This window comes from Carassius carassius, chromosome 22 (genome assembly GCF_963082965.1).
Source record: "Carassius carassius chromosome 22, fCarCar2.1, whole genome shotgun sequence".
In the NCBI taxonomy this organism is placed as follows: domain Eukaryota; kingdom Metazoa; phylum Chordata; class Actinopteri; order Cypriniformes; family Cyprinidae; genus Carassius; species Carassius carassius.
Window position 1 is genome coordinate 2,430,049 of NC_081776.1, and position 14,082 is coordinate 2,444,130.

The following is a 14,082-nucleotide window of genomic DNA, read 5'->3' on the forward strand; positions in this document are numbered from 1 at the left end:
TAGGTACTGACATTTCTGTTCTTCACTGAGGCTCTTCATGTTTAAATGAAACTCATTTAACTGATCAACCAGGTCTATTAGGTTTTGAGATTGTGTCTGTTCACCTGACCTGACCAGGAACATGTTGAATTTCAGCTTTATTTAGGAGGATGCAATTTAAAAAAAAAAAAGCATTGTTATTATGCTACAAGACTCTTTAGAGTGAACTGTGTTCCTTTTCATTACATTCAACAACAGCGACCTATGGATTTATCAGTCCTACATCATTTTTCTCTTTTTTCAGTTCGGTTTGGATTTCAGAAGCGAACTGTCACACCAGATCTCCGTGAGTTACACAGAAGCTTTGATGCACAATACAGCAGTATTATTATTATTTTTAATAGTAATAATGGAACTTCTCCATATACAGTGGGATCCAGGAGGTCTACACTGACAATCTGTGATTTAAAATATTTAACATTTTTAACCTGGGGAAAGAAAACTGATAAAATGTAACATACATAAACACACAACATAGTTTTTAGTTTGTAAAAAATGTACAATTTACACAAGATTCTCTTTGAGTCATAATTGAATCATGCTGAATAATGGATCAACATGTTTTGTGCACTTCTCGACATTTATAATGAAAATATTTGTTTAGTTAGGGAAATGTCAGACTTTAGTCTTATTCAATCACGTCTTCAGATTTTGGATGTGCAAGGTTTGTTATTGCACTCATACATATTCTGATCAGAGTTGAAGGCCTTTCAGTAAAAGTGTTTATACACTAACATTTTTAATGCAATCTGAGTTCATTTGACATTTTTGGTTCACTAATTTAATCTAAAATTAGTTTTCCAGATGCAATGTGCATTTTTAGCATGTTGTGCAATTGGGCAGTTTTAGCAGGTTCCAATGTAGTTGCTATGGTTTTCTGGGCAGTCTTAGTATGTTGCAAAATGGTTGTTAAGGTGTTGTGTGCATTTTTAGAGCATTATACAGTTGCAAGGTGGTTGCTAGGGTGTTGTGTGCATTTTTAACATCATGTGGTTACTGGGGTGTTGTGTACATTCTTAGCATGCTGTAATGTATTTGCTAGGTGGTTGCTAGTGTTAACTGGGCAGCTTAAGCATGTTGCAATGCGGTTGCTAGGTTGTTGTGTGCATTTTTACCATGTTATGCAGTTGAACAGTTAATAGGGTGTTCAGGGCTCTTTAGCATATTGCTAGGTGGTTATTATGGCTTTTTCGATGTGAATCTGAGTTCAGTTTACATTTTTGATTCATTCATTTGATCAAAAAGTGTTTTTTCGAATGCAGGTCCAAATTCAAGAAGGTAAATGGATGGAGAGGTGTGGAGGTATTTTTTTTAAAGATGCTAACCTCAATGAAAGTTGATACATTTTATTACCTTTCCACCTTCTTACCTCCTCACAAGGTTGCCATGATTTTTGCATGTACAGCAAGAAGCTGCATATATTACTTACACCTGCGAGACATGATTCTGAACCCTATCCTGCATCACAGAGGTTTCTGTGGAACTATGAGGAATTCACATGTGTAGATACCAGACACCTTGCCTATTTAATACACCTGTTGGAAATTCAAACTTTGAATTTTGCATCATCTTAATTTTTTCGATAGGCTCGTGTCCTTCCTTCAGTATGAGTGTGAAGAAAAAGTGTGTAACACTGATAATTCTGTTGCTATTTTACTGAATAAAAAATGTAAGTCTAGTCATTTTGTCATATCCTGTTTTGCAGGAAGTGCAGGCACTCCTGTGGTCTTCAATCAGAATGGAGATGCACCAGGACGATATGACATCTTTCAGTATCAGATCACCAACAAATCGACAGCTGAGTACAAAGTTATCGGGCAGTGGGCAAACAAACTGCATCTTAATGTGAGTGGAAAGCATTTTCTGGTATTCATGGTGAAATAACAAAGTATGCATGTTCAAATCAGATATATTAAAGCATAAATGTTTGTAGGAAATCTTATCTTTGCTGATGGTCCATGTGACATGAATACTCTCCGGCTTTCATTAGTGAACGGGATGGAAGATAAGCTTGTAATGTTTTATGCTTGGCTGCAAAACAAAATTAATGGAGCCAGAAACGAGCCGTGTTTTCATGGCCAAAAGCTCTCGCAGCAGTGTGGAGATTGAAGCTGTAGTTTTCTTATACGTGACAGAGAATCCCAGCTTCTCTGGGCTTTGTGTCTGCACAGGTGAGTGGTCGCTTAGCAGAACTGTGATCAAACCCTCTGTAGTTCTCAAAATCTCGCTTCTTAACCCAGGTATCAAAATCTCCCCCTAAGCACTTAAACAGATCAGCACAGGATGTGTTACAGAGTGCAGGCGATTTGCATGCAGCTCATTAAGGGCGACTCACTCCGAAAAATTACTGGTTGCTAGGGTGTCCTGGGCACTTTAAAAAAACAAGACCATGAAACAAGACTCAAGATAGCAGTGTGACACTATGTTAAAGGGGTCATGAACTTTTGAGGTATCAAAATTACCTTTTTTTTTTTTTTTTTTTTTACATATAAGATTCTGTAAGTTTCAGAACTCAAAACCTTCTCTTTAGTCCAAAAACAGCTTATATTGAAGCCAAAATGACAGGTTGTGGAATGTGCCACTTTATGTGCCACCTCAGAGCTACAGAAGATCATCAACGCCTGCTTCTACATCACTGCCTGTTTAGCTCCACCCACCGATTTGTACATGTAGTATAAATAAGGAAAGAGAGGTAAACACAGGTCTACGCGGAAGCCAAACAATAAAAATATTTCAGAAAACAAGAAGACACTGTTCAAAGCCAAGTCATTGCCTTCTTTCTGATCTCAACATTAGGAAAGAGTGGATGAACTTTATTTTTAATGAGTTTCCAGATCATGTCAGTAAGAATTTGGTCTTTTGTTCACTTCATTTCACTTTGGAATTGTTTATGAACAAGGCACAATTTCAAAGCAGGATTTTCAGAAAGTTTGAAACTAAAAGAAAATGCTGTGCAACTATATTGGATCCGAAAGTAATGTCGCAACACACAAGTGAGTGTAAATGTTTTATTATGTGATCACTATTGCTTTGTCTGTTATTACAGATTGTTTGATATGAACTATTTATGTGTTTTTGACCAAAATCACAGCAGCCTCCATCTGAAGGATGTAGGCTGTCAAACATACTGTACACAACTGTTAGAATCAACACTAGCCATTTACACACATCAGTATTAGGTATTTTAACTAATCTCTAACCCTAGTACTAAATGCTGCAGCACAGCTCCTCCCACATAATTTGTGCTAAAGAAATCAAATACCTCAAACTGTGTCACTTGTTGAAAAGCGATGTGCAGTTCCTATGTTTAAACGACCTGATTTTTTCCCTGATTTTTTTTCACAATTACAACAAAATTGTTTGCAATATTGTTATATTATAATTATTACATAAAAACATCATAATTAAGAAGTAATAACCTATTTTCTGTCCTATTTCATCAGTACGCTCTGTTTGAATAGGTGTGGTGGATTGTAGACTCGGAAGAAAACACCCACTGCTATGATTGGCTAACAGCGTTTAGACCTCAGAAACCCTACTATTTTCAGGATTAATTAAATTAAATTAAATTTATGCATTTAGCAGATGCTTTTATCCAAAGCGACTTACATTGCATTCAAGCTAACAATTTTCTCCTAACATGTGTTCCCTGGGATTCGAACCCCCAACCTTGCGCTTGCTAACACAACTTGAGCTACAGAAACAGCTTAATTGTGAATGGTCAGTGTGACTTTTGTTTCAGACACAATGGGAAGAATCAAATGAAGGAATTTGGTCTTTCAATTATTCTTATGTACCATTCATACCCTTTTATGTGATAAGTCAAATTAAACATCTGTTCATTTGCAAATGTTGTCCTTTTTTCATTTTAATATGTCCCTTCTTTTCTCGCTTCTCTAATTAAAGCCAATCTGTTTTTGCCAGACATAATTTGTCTCAAGCATGAATAATTCATTCACGGCCATCTCTGTGCAGCAGGCAACAGTGAGAACCATAGAGCATAAGTTTAGAGCTGTCCTTATTTGTCCCGTGGATTGGTCTGGCAAAATAGTTTTTTTTTACATGCAATTAAATTTCATGCATAGTACTTTGCAATCACTTTTCAAACTTTGACATGTTATTTTTTTGAATCTCAAACACCTCTGGCACAAGTTTATCCCAGAATATATCTGTCAACAAAGTTGTGCCCGAGAGCCAAACTGAATCTGCACTTAAAAGAGCAACGTTGGCTTTTTATTTTTCACAGCTTTCAGGCGCTAAGGGGTAATAAAGTGATTTCTTCTGCAAATATGACACAACCTACATTTATGTGGGTAATGAATGAGACTTCCTTTGAATGCACAGTTTTTTAATATAACAGTATGCCTCTGGTCTTCATCTCTGACAGGGCTTTTTCCATTATCCATTGCAAGTGGAGGCCATATACTGGCGGACAGGCAACCTTTTTAGCGTGTTGCTAGGGTGTTCTTGCAAATGAAGAGCTTACTCACAAATCTCTAAAACTTTGTTGACTATTTAACAGGTAAAAATCAGAAAATCACTTAGAAAAGTAAATGTACAGTATATCAATATTCAGTTGGGGGACCAGTTCTCCACTGGTCTAAATGAACATACACTGTGTGATTTTGACACTGTAGGTCCCAATTAGTCCTGGTAATATAACAGTGCATCTCTGGTATTTGTATTTGACAAGACTTTTTTGTTATCCTTTGCAGGTGGATGGCATGCGCTGGCGGGCAAGTGACCCCACCCTTCCAGTCTCGGTGTGTAGTGTGCCTTGCCAGATGGGAGAAAGGAAGAAGATCGTGAAGGGTGTATCTTGCTGCTGGCATTGTGAGCGATGCGAAGGGTACCACTTCCAAGCCAGCGAGTTCAGTTGCGAGTTGTGTCCGTATGAGCAGCGCCCAGACCACAATCGCACCGGTTGCATCCCAATCCCTATCATCAAACTTGAATGGCACTCTGCTTGGGCGGCCGTACCAGTGTTTGTTGCAGTTCTTGGCATCCTGGCTACAAGTTTTGTGGTGGTCACTTTCAGCCGCTACAATGATACACCAATTGTACGCGCATCCGGCCGAGAGATGAGCTACGTGCTTCTGACGGGGATTTTTTTGTGCTACGCCATCACCTTCTTGATGATTGCTACGCCTTGTTTGGCCATCTGCTCCTTCCGAAGGGTGTTCCTGGGTTTGGGCATGTGTTTCAGCTACGCTGCTCTCCTAACCAAGACCAACCGCATTCACCGAATCTTCGAGCAAGGCAAGAAGTCAGTGGCCGCACCACGCTTCATCAGCCCTGCTTCCCAGCTGGTCATCACCTTTAGCCTGATCTCGGTGCAGCTGCTCGGTGTGTTTGTGTGGTTCGCCGTCGATCCACCACACACAGTGGTGGACTACGGTGAGCAGCGCACATCAGACCCCGAGAAGGCTCGTGGGGTTCTTAAGTGTGACATCTCTGACCTGTCGCTCATCTGTTCGCTGGGCTACAGCATCCTGCTGATGGTAACATGCACTGTTTATGCCATTAAGACCCGCGGTGTGCCAGAGACCTTCAACGAGGCCAAGCCAATTGGATTTACTATGTACACTACCTGCATCATTTGGTTAGCATTTATACCTATCTTCTTTGGCACTGCACAGTCGGCAGAAAGGGTAAGTGAGATTTACAAAATCTGTAACTAAATGCATTAGTATTTATAATGCCATTACAAGTAATTGCTTTTAATATTGAATACAGCCTTAGCACTTTTCTGGCTTCTGGTAGGAATTGGCATGAAAACTACGAAGTGACAGCAATTTGCATATGGAAATATAACAGAAAAAGACTGCTCCAAAGAATTTGAGTAACTTTTCTTTACAGAAATTCATGTTTTTATTAAGAAGAGGCAATATGAATGTTTGTTTATGTGCATGTGAGCTATAGGTTGCAGAATATTGCTCTAGGCTAAAGATAATAATGTCACCTGCTGGTTACCCTTTCACCTGGCCCAGCAGGCAACAACCTCCAGAAATTTTCACATGTTAAGAAGCTAACCTAAGGAAGCCAAAACCAGGGTTTCAGATACTCTCAGACTGATAGATATTAGCCTCGGGTGCACTGTAGGAAACAGACAAATGAGTCAGAGGTGATCAGGTAGGTGGCGACTCAAAAAGCATCTCTGAAATATCTGAAGCTTGGGTGAGCAGGACTTGCAGGAGTCTGGATAGTTCAGATATGAAAGATCAATCCAATCATTATTTACTCACCCTCATGTCGTTCCAAACCCGTATGCTGTTTTTCAATCCTTAAAAGTATAACATCTATGCAAACAAGTAATTCAATAGTCTTTTAAATGTTGGAACTCTAGAATTGATTTCCTTTCACTGTGGTTCATGATAAAAGCTCATTACCACATTGCTCTTTAGTCACATTAGCCTCTCACTGTGACTGCTACGCTTTGCGCTAGCCAAGAAAGACAATTATGGATATACCAATTATTCCTTACACTAACAAGCTTATTTATATTCTCATTTAACGCTAGAACTGTGGTATAGATGGCATTCTATTAACACAGACCCCCAACCCATCGCATTACTCAAGATAAGAAAGCAACGACATGAATCATTTGATAAGAAAAAAGGGCATCTTAAAAAAAATTAGCAGATCTCATTGTCACACATAACAAAACATGGCCTTAAGTCTGTATTTATTAAACTATTGTCTGATTGGCAACCACGCCAACCGAAATGACTCCATAATTGGTTCGTAATGAAAAAGTGACTAGCCCTGAATTAATATCATTACAAAGAGTCAATGTCGTATTGGCTGCAGCATTTGTGAAATGAACCACAGTAGAAAAGTAGATAAAATCCCACTGCCTGTGAAATATTCTTCCATTATCAAGAATGTGCTTTGGTTAATGCCTCAGAAAATCAATTTGTGTGGATTTTCATTGCAGCGACTATTACCTCTTCATTTTACACTAGCATAAAGATATCAAGGCTGATATGATCTACCCTCCTGCATTTGAGAATGGTATCACCTCAAAAACCAATACGTGCATTTTGACATTTCCAATGCAGAGACTCAAATGCAGAATCGTAAGAGTCAATAAAGTGCTGCGAGTGTGCATGGGCAGTGTGCTCACAGCTCCTCAGGAAATCAATGCCTTCCAAAGGTGACTGGTTAAGATAATCTCTCCACATATCTGTAGAATCAAATTACGGGTCTCGCATAAATCACTGGCAGATAATTTTATTGGGTTTTGTTATGGTTCACATTTCTGTTATGGTTCATCATATGACCAGATCTGCATTCAGGAAGCCTAATGTGTTTCTCATATAATTAAAAGGCATGGTAAATTGATTTGAGCTTGGGTTATTTAGATTTTTTAAGGTCAAGTTTGCTTTGTATTGATGTAATTTAAGTGAGTGAGTCTATGTAAAACAATATACTGTAATGCCTGTTAGCCAAAATTTACATTATTAACAGTCATGAAGATGTTTTTTTTTTCCCCATACAGCGCTGTTTTTTGTAATTGTAAATGGTTTGTTTGAGGTTGGCTCTGCATGCTGCCACAGCATGTAAATGCATATTTCAAGCGGATCAGTGGGTGAAATACATTGATATGCACAGTAATATTCCAACATTATCTGAAATGTGGCAAAGTTCTTAGTAACTGCACATCTGTTATGGTAATCCTCTCGTGGGTGTAAGCATATTCTTGCTGGAGCATGAAATATTCTACTATTTTTCTGTTATGAATGATGTTATGAAGATTGAAGTTTGCATAAGCCTGAAATAACACAAGCAACTTGCACCTCCCGCGCAGCAATTTCAATTACTCCATCCCAGACACTGTACCTAAACGGGATCTTTAAGTGACATTTCAATGTTTTTGTTTCACTTTAGTGTCTTAAATTCCTTGAAGGCCAACTTTGTTTCCAAATAGCTCTGCCATCTTTGTTCTTCAAGCTCTTGTAAATCAAAAACTAAGTGTTTGGTGGTGTGTTCTCCATAAAAACGATTTAATTTACAATCTATTGTCCATATTTAACACAATATTTGTCATTTCGTTCACCTAGGACATAATATTCTGCTCTTCAGATCTTGTAAAAAGAAATTCCACCTTATATAAACCTTAAAAAACATGCTAGCCAAGGCTTTTGCTTTTTATTTGTAATATACCCTATCTGTTCGGAACTCACACAGACCTCAATCACGCTGTTTCTCCTGCTGTGTAGGATCATGCTGTTCAGAGTGGAAGTCGTATTACCTCAGATTAGATAAGCTTCAGTTACATTTGCCCTGGTAATATCATCATACATGAAGGCAAACCTGCCACAAAAGGCACTGGTCATAATTCATCCTCCCCAGCAGCTTCTCATTAAATGATATTCATGCCGTTCGAGAGAGAGTGACCGCCCAGGTCCTTAGTGTGCCACGCGTTGTGCTCTTAATCATGGGAAATCTGTGTGCAAGGGAAAATCACTTCTGCAGCCATGACTTAATGTGCTTAAACTAATGCAGCAGAGAGAAGATGCCATACAGAAGAGGAATAGAAGCTTAGCTCAAGGTAGAGTCACAACAGCAAACATTAAGCTGAGGATGAGGTCAGCTTCAGTTGTACAAACAATACATTAGTTTGAAAAGATATTGGCTCTGCTTGTATGAATGCGTTCTTTAATGCATTCACTTGCTTTTTCTTTCACAGCAGCCTCACACTGAGAAACAAGTCACTAGAAATGTAATCTCCCGTGCACCACTAAAATGTGTCTCAGTGGCCCGTTTTGTGATGTACTACTATATATGGAAGAAGGTACACATACAATGTACATATTTTTTATATAATGTATATAAAATATAGAATTTGGTAACACTTTACAAGAAGGTCTCATTTATTATAAATTAACGCAGTCGTTCACTGTTCGTTCATGTTAGTGTATTATTATTTATTATGTGCAAATAATCTTTCTGTGAAACTGAGTGTTCCACAAGACCAAAATGTAGCTTTAATTTATTAGATCATGCAAATTAGATCAATGTTGTTGTCAGCTGAAAGCATAGCAAGTTATTCGATTTTTATGAAAGATTATAAACAATTACATCTTGTGTTTGAAATAATGTGCATCTATGAACGGTTCACAGTAAAACAAGTAATGCTTTTGAAGGTTTCCATATAGTTTTCTCATTAAAACACATACAAATCACATGAAAAGCTGTCAAAGGCATCTGGAAATAACTAGAGCTTTAAGAAGCAACATTTAAAAACAGCCACTGAAATGTGTCGGCGGCGCACAGGAAATCATTGCTAAAGTGATGTTTCCATATAACTCTCTCATTCACACTCATGCACAGTTTGCACATCACACATTAAAACACATTGATTTTTTTTGCTTGTGGTCAGTTAGACAAATGAATGTTTACTGAACAGGAAACATGACACTAAGCCATTGAGCCACTGGTGCAATGGTGTTGATCATGGCAGGATGTCAGCTCTATAACAGCATTAAAGACACTGTCTGTGTTAAAGAACTCAGTCTGACGGCATTCAGGACACTGAGGGGGTTTTCTTTGGATATCGTGTCGCTCAGGACAGTCATGAACATTCAGACATGCCCTCTCACATTTTTGAGCAGGTGTTGATATTGTATTGCGTGATTAAATATTACGTACAAACATTTGGGCTTTACATGGGTGGTCAACGTTTAGTGTTGAGTGTGCAGCATTAGGTAGTTAGTGTGCTGGCATATGTGTTGCCAATCCTGGTTGATTAATTGTCACTTAACTTCATGCTGTGTGATTGGGTGAACAGATGGATGTCAGCCTCTTTTCTATCACTCTGAAAACACACCTGAACAGGAGTATCGGCAACTAATCGCTGCTGTGAATAACCCTGCTGAAACTAACTTCTGAAGATGCATTGATACTCAATGATGTGAAATCACTGGAGGTTAACAAGTCACTGTAATGTCTGGTTACTCGACTAGCAGGTCGCAGTTAAAGGAATAGTTCAAATGAAAATTTGCTGAACATTTACTCACCCTCAGGCCATACAAGATGTAGATGACTTTACTTCTTCACTGGAGCAGATTTGGAGAAATATAGCATTAAATCAATTGCTCAGAAATGGATCCTTTGCAGTGAAAGGGTGCCGTCAGAATGAGAGTCCAAACAGCTGATAAAAACATTGCGATAATCCATAAGTAATCCGCACCGATTCAGTCCATCAATTAACATTCACATAATAGTCTAAGTATATAGCTGTTTGTAAATATGAATTTTTATACTTGCATAATATTTTCTTCCATTAAAAACAAGTATTACAGAAGTTAAATGGGTCGTGAACGCAATTTCATGTTGATTTAAATGTTTTAAGTGGTTTTTAAACTTTTTTCTGTGAAGTTAATTTCCCTGACAAAGATTCACACACAGTTTAGAAAGCTTTTCCACTCTGATGCAAATCTGTTATGAACATTAATTCCACATCATGTCAGACATTTCCTCTGAAATTTTATTTAATTGAGTTCTTCGTTTTTCATAGTTGGCCTCCAGTTGGACTTTAGTGACATAAATGAGCAAGAGGATTTTTTCACTTATTCAAATGAATGACTGCAGGAAATCTCACGCACCTGTTTATGATGACCAGATGTTGTCAATGTGCCGGTGGTTTTTTTTCATGCTAGTATTAAAGTATGAATCCACTAAAGCTGCTGAGAAAACATTGACAATTCAGCTGGAAATGTATTATATATATATATATATATATATATATATATATAATAGTACCTTTGCATGCCATGAGTGGCTCACACAAAGTTAGCTTGGTTGCTCTCGACAAGTGTGTCACACAATGTTTTTGTCTGAGATGAAAAGCATGAATTTATTACACATGTGCATATATGCTTAGTGCAGTTAAAATAAAGGTTCTGATGCTTTGAGATACATGAGTTTATCAGTTATGCAGATTTTATGCTCTAGGGCTATATCAATTTGACATTTTGATTTGTCTATATAGATTTAATTCATTTTTATCTATTAGTTTTATTTATCTAATTATACGGTAGTTATATGATCTGTTTTTAGAATTAATTTTACATTTACTCTCCCAAACTCCCCGTCTGCCCACCCTCAGTCACGTACACATGGGGTTGTGCGCACTGCCCCAGAAAATAACATCTGCAATCACCTGAGAAAAAGCCTTTACAAACCTGTTCAAATGAGTTCTGTGAGCCGCAGGCTTTGGAAGCGGAGAACTATTAGAAGTCCAGGCTGAGAGTCTGCTGGCTGCTTCTGTATGAGGATCCTTCAAAACTAATTAAGAGTGACACGGTGGCATTGAGAGGCTTCATGAAACACCAGGGGAATTGGCAGGCAGAGGAATGACAGACACCACGCAGGTCGCTTCTGGAGACAGAGCATAACATGAGCTCTGTGTGTGTGTGTGTGTGCTTCACTATCAGATCATGCAGCAACAGTAATTCTAATTTTATTGCGATCTGTCGTTCTATTTGTGTGGGCGGAAAGGAAATAGACCTCCTCGCCAATAACCACACAAACTCTGATCCAAAAGCTAGAGAGATGCTCATCTAGATGGCATTTTTAAGAAAAATGAATACACAGTGGCAAACTCTATGTTCCAAATCAATCACTTATATAGACAGCAATGCATCTATGATCTAGTGTACTGTACACTATAGTTCTCTTCCAGACTTCACAGGTCTGATCATGTGGGGAAATGTGTATACAACTGTATACTGTGAATTGAATACACAGCAGTTACACCATTTTCTTTGTCCCTGGTTCTGAATGCATTAAGGAGAAGTGTAATTTAGACTCTAAATACAGCTCTGTATGCTACAATCTTCTGTTTAACTTCAGACCTCAAGAGTTCCTGAGGATCTACTGTGTAATCGACGTGATGAAGTGCTCAGTGTGAAGGCGTTCATTCATTCAGTCATATGCTCTCAGCCTCTTTATGTTACTTCAGAAATTCACTTGGTCCTGGTGTGATTTTTGTTTTAATTATAACTCTGGCTTATATAGGGCTAATTCTATTAAAACGCTGGAAAATGTTTTAAAAACCCTTTGAGATTAGATTTAAAGAATTCAATTTCAATTATTATTCTGACTTTAAAGAGCTTCGGGGGTCATATATAGAGGAATCAAATTAACATTGATTGTTAAAATTGTAGTACTTTAAATGTCCTGCCTAGAACCAAAATGACTGATCTTCAAACAAATCGACTTTTGCTGTTAACACATCCAACTGATTAATATGACTGTTTCTGGCACAAAGAAAGAAAACTGTATAAATCGACCTTTGGTAATGAAAGAAAAGTAATATATTTGTTATAATGAATAAAATTAAATCAATCAATCAATCAGTAAAATGTATTCAAACACTGTATGATATAATATAATTTTGAAGACATTATCTATTGTGACAACACAGATCTTAAAACTTCAGTAAACTATTTAAAAAGTTCATTTTAAACACTATATCTGTTGTTTTTATTTAAAACAAAAATATTAAGAAATTGGGGTTATTATAGTCAGCTAAAACTACATATAACATAAAACATTTTTTTGTTACTTGAAATAAAATTACTGTACTAAAATATATATTTAAAAGGCATAATTTCACATTTTCATTCAGTTTGTTTTGTTGCGCTAAAATAAAATAAAAACCAAACTTGAAAATGATAAAAAATATACAGACATAAAAAAAAAGACAATAACACAACAACATTTCTAAAACGTAACTAAAATTAAAGTGAAAAGTGAAGATTTAAAAAATAAATAAATAAAAATAAAGCTTCTATTGAGTTGTGAAGACTCTGTGGATGAGTGACTCTTATAGTTCTGTCTAGATCCTGAGGGTTTGAGGGAGTATTAAGTTCTAACAGCAAAAGCCACTGATATGAGGCATTTCTGCCAGAGCCGCTGGTCATAATACAGCACAGTCGCGCAGATCAATACATTATATTCCTGCAGAGTAGACGATGATGGCAAATAGAATCAGAGTTGTCATGCATTCTATAGCTGTTGCCAGAAAAGCAGCTGTTTAAAGCTGAAGTTAGTGAGAACTCAGGAGTTTGGTGATTATATTTAATGAGCAGTGTTTCCTCTGACGGGTATCAACGGGAAGGTTGTTAGTCTGATGGGATTTCTTTGATCTAGAAGCAAATTAATGCTGAGTTGTATGTAGTGTGTCAGACTACTTTGGATCGATATGTGCGGAGCTGGTCTCAGGTGATTACCTGCAAATCCTGAACTTAGAAGTCGAGTGTGTGTGTGTGTGTGTGTAAATATGATATAAACATTTACTCTACCACAAATTAGAAAGTAAATATATATTCTGTTATTGATAAAAAAAGTAAAAAAATCTAAATTTGTGAAATAGTATTATAATAAAAAAAAATAAAAAAAACTGTTTTCTATTTGAATTTATTTTTATATGCAATTTATTCTTTGTTTTTGTTTTTCGCATGAAACATTTCTTCTTATCAATATTGAAAAAAAAAAGTTAAAGTTCAAATTCGTAATATTATAAATGTTTTTACTGTCACTTTTAATCAGTTTAATGCATCCTTGATAAATAAGAGTATTTATTTTGTATAAAAGTAAAAACTGTAGACCATACCCTATAAGAAATCTATTAGCAGTCTTAAATCGCTGGCGTATATTTGTAGCAATAATAAAAAAATAAATAGTATGGGTAAAAATTATTGATTTTTCTTTTATGCCATAAATTCTTAGGATATTAAGTAATGATCATGTTCCATGAAAATATTTTGTAAATTTCCTACTATAAATGTATTAAAATTTAATTTTTGATTAGTAGTATGCTTTGCTAAGAATTCATTTGGACAACATTAAAGGCGATTTTCTCAATATTTAGATATTTTTGTACCCTCAGATTCCAGATTTTCAAATAGTCGTATCTCGGCCAAATATTGTCCGATCCTAATAAACCATACATCAATGGAAATCTTTTTATTCAATCTCATTTTCAAAAAATTTACCCTTATGACTGGTTTTGTGATCCAGAGTTCCAAATAT

The 14,082-nt window shown here is 36.7% G+C and overlaps 1 protein-coding gene across 2 annotated transcripts in view; it reads left to right on the top strand.

Moving 5' to 3' along the window:
- Positions 1-14,082, top strand: part of LOC132098668 (metabotropic glutamate receptor 8-like) — a 181,965-nt gene that overhangs the window by 162,007 nt on the left and 5,876 nt on the right. For both annotated transcript variants that reach the window (XM_059504771.1, XM_059504772.1), the window contains exons 8-9: positions 1,745-1,884; positions 4,755-5,690. In XM_059504771.1, coding sequence (XP_059360754.1) covers positions 1,745-1,884; positions 4,755-5,690 — 1,076 coding nt within the window. The remainder of the gene's footprint in view (positions 1-1,744; positions 1,885-4,754; positions 5,691-14,082) is intronic.